General features: G+C 38.7%; 1 protein-coding gene across 1 annotated transcript in view; it reads left to right on the forward strand.

Moving 5' to 3' along the window:
* COL4A3 (collagen type IV alpha 3 chain) overlaps positions 1-2979 on the forward strand; it is a 55639-nt gene that overhangs the window by 30174 nt on the left and 22486 nt on the right. The window contains exons 27-30 of the mRNA XM_057366858.1: positions 155-343; positions 1200-1368; positions 2235-2327; positions 2798-2902. Coding sequence (XP_057222841.1) covers positions 155-343; positions 1200-1368; positions 2235-2327; positions 2798-2902 — 556 coding nt within the window. The remainder of the gene's footprint in view (positions 1-154; positions 344-1199; positions 1369-2234; positions 2328-2797; positions 2903-2979) is intronic.

The raw sequence follows: 2979 nt of genomic DNA on the forward strand, positions 1-2979 counted from the left end.
CCAAAAACCCTGTTCATTGAAGTGTGCCATTACCATGAATGAAGATGAGAATAAGGAGAACTCCTTTGAGGTATTTAATTTAAAAAAAAAAAAGAAACTTGAAAACAGATGACATACATCTAGCACTGAAATTCCCTTGATAACTCTATTCTAGGGACCTCCAGGTTTTAGAGGAGATCAAGGACGTAAAGGATCAAAAGGTGATCCAGGATATGTATATCCAGAAGGGCCAAAAGGTGAGCAAGGAGATCCAGGAGTCAGCGGAGACAAAGGAAGAAGAGGTTCAAGTGGATTTTTGGGAAGACCTGGCTCTAAAGGATCCAAGGGTTCTAAAGGTGAAGAGGTGGGTATGCACTGTTTGCAGTTGATATGGAAGTCATGGAAGCAGAGTCAGTATTTTATCTTGTACAGCAATCTGTCTAATCTAAGCAGCTATTTCAGCTGAATATTCCCTACCTGACTGAGGGTACTGTGCTCAACTATAGCAACCAAAATGCCTCAAAGAATGAGAGGAAAGATTCTGATGTAGTACCAGAGAGAGATGAAGCCAGTGTAGGTACACCTTGCTGAAAAACCTCAGCAGTCCAAAGAGATGTTAGTTTGGATATTTATAATGGAGCATTTTGTTGGATTCCTGTAATCAAAAAGATCTTTTAAAAAAAGATGCTTTTCCTGACTACTTATAATGCTCCATAATTTAAGCACTTCCTGTTTGGTCTGTAAGGGTTAATCTTCAGTGAAGACTAACCATAAAACTAGAATCATTAGGACAGAGCACAGGAGAAACAAAAACTAGTAATTATTGTTGTGTTATGYTGGCAGAGAAACTGTTAACATAGTTCAGATGTAACTGTCTCTAAACCTGACTCCACATTATTCAAGGAGAATTAGAGCTGAGATGGGGTTTTTGCCAGGTTTTAAAACAAGAAAAGTATAYTGTGCAATAACACAGTGCTTGGAAAAGATTGGGAAATTGTATTTATTTTTACTATTTTCCTCTTTATAGYTCTGTGTTTGTAAGCATCAATATTCAAATTTATATTCATTTAATCACAAAATTAAATTAAATCAGAGGGAAAAATTTCTCTTAAATTATCAGAGGTACTCTGTTACAAGATTGTAGTCTGAGAATTGGGCATTTTGTTCAGAAAGCTGMTGTGGAAGACAAATAATGCTTGGAATACATGTGTAATCATTAGGGATTGGCTGGACCAAAAGGAGATAGAGGGTTACCTGGATTGCCTGGTAGACCTGGTCTTCCTGGAGAAATYGGCCTTCCTGGACCACCAGGGTATGGACCACAAGGAATAAGAGGTTTTAAAGGCTCTAAAGGAATACCTGGACTACCTGGATTACCTGGAGAAGCTGGTTGGTAACTTCCCTATTTTACTGTGTTTTACCTATGTTAAAGAATACTTGTTAAAAATTGCAGAGATAGATTGACATAATTCATGAAACATGGGAAACCTCTCCTTGCCATGGGATTTCCACAGCACTGTGCYAGCTTTAGTCTCTCTGAAGATAATAGGAAAAGTCTTAGGGTCATGAGATAATTGAGGTTGGAAAGGACTCTGTGCAGTCTTTAGTCTGATCTTAGCACAGGGACATTTGTAAGATCAAATTCAAGGCATTATCCAGTCATTCCTTGAAAAGCTCCAGGGATGAAGACAGCACATTATCTCTGGGCAACCTGTTCCAGTGCWTGACTGTCCTCACTGTGGAAACAAAAAGTATTCAAATACGCATCCAGTCATTATCTTTTGTGTAAACCARGTCAGCAGGGTTAAATATAAAGGGCATAATAATTTTTGAGTGCTGGAATCATACCAGTGTAGGTCTTTACAGGCAAGAATAATCTGGAAGAACTCAGCTGAATGGCAGGTATAGTCAAGGCTGCTTAAAGATAATGCCCATTGGGTCTTTATTATATGGAGTTGCAGATTTAAACTTTTCTCAGTTGCATCATTTTCCTGATGACTTTCTGCTTCCTTTTCTGGGTCTTCACTAGACTGCAGGAGGGCTGAGAGGAAGACTGCAGGTGTCAATAAAATGATTTTACTTARTGAACCAGGATGTGAAGGATTTTCAGAGTCTGTTGGAGTTTCAGAAATATGGCAACTGTAGAAGACTATATTTTTAGCCAAGTARATTGATCACTAATAGTTTTAAATGCTTGAGATTACATATTGCCAAACAATATGTCTCAATGATATTTTATTATGTATTTGCTGTAGGCCTGAAAGGAGAGACCAGTAGGGCAGCTCCTTTACCTGCATTGCCAGGACCTCAAGGACCACATGGTTTACCTGGACCCCCAGGAGCACCTGGTGAGTACTGCACTAAATCAGTGAAACAGTTAAAATTGGAGATTGGTTAACTGTAAGGCTTCTTTGCTTGGGTTTTGTTGAACTATAGTCCTTAAAACTGTCCTGAACAGCACAGGAAGTTTTTTGTCAACTTTATGGTAGCTTCTATTCTTATAGTTGCTTCTGTTTCAAGCTTACCCTTGTAATGTGTGTTTGTAACCTCTCAAKAAATGTTAGACTCATGTCTGCATGTAGTTGATCCTAGGAGTCTGGAATTCAGCCAGATTGCAGAAAAACTCAATTCACAGACTCATATGCTTTGGTACTGTGGCATTTTAACTTGAAAACCTGCAGTGGAGGAGAAATTGTCCAAATTCTACTATAATCTACAGTTGTGTCCTAATTAATAATGATAAACTATAACACACCTCATCTTACACATTGATGTTCTGTGGTAAGACAATTCACAGTTCACTTCTTTTTTTGTACAGGTAGGGTTGGAGCAAGAGGTCAGCCAGGTGACCCAGGACATTCAGGACCAACAGGTGACACAGGCTTTCCAGGGCTTGGGTTTCCTGGAAACCCTGGTCCAAAAGGTAATATACTCTTTTTTATTTCCTTTTTTTTTTTTTTTGTTATCAGAGCTGAAATTCCTTGGGCGTTTGTGGAGTCT

This window comes from Malurus melanocephalus, unplaced genomic scaffold (genome assembly GCF_030028575.1).
Source record: "Malurus melanocephalus ecotype Western Australia unplaced genomic scaffold, MMel_1.1 scaffold_73, whole genome shotgun sequence".
In the NCBI taxonomy this organism is placed as follows: domain Eukaryota; kingdom Metazoa; phylum Chordata; class Aves; order Passeriformes; family Maluridae; genus Malurus; species Malurus melanocephalus.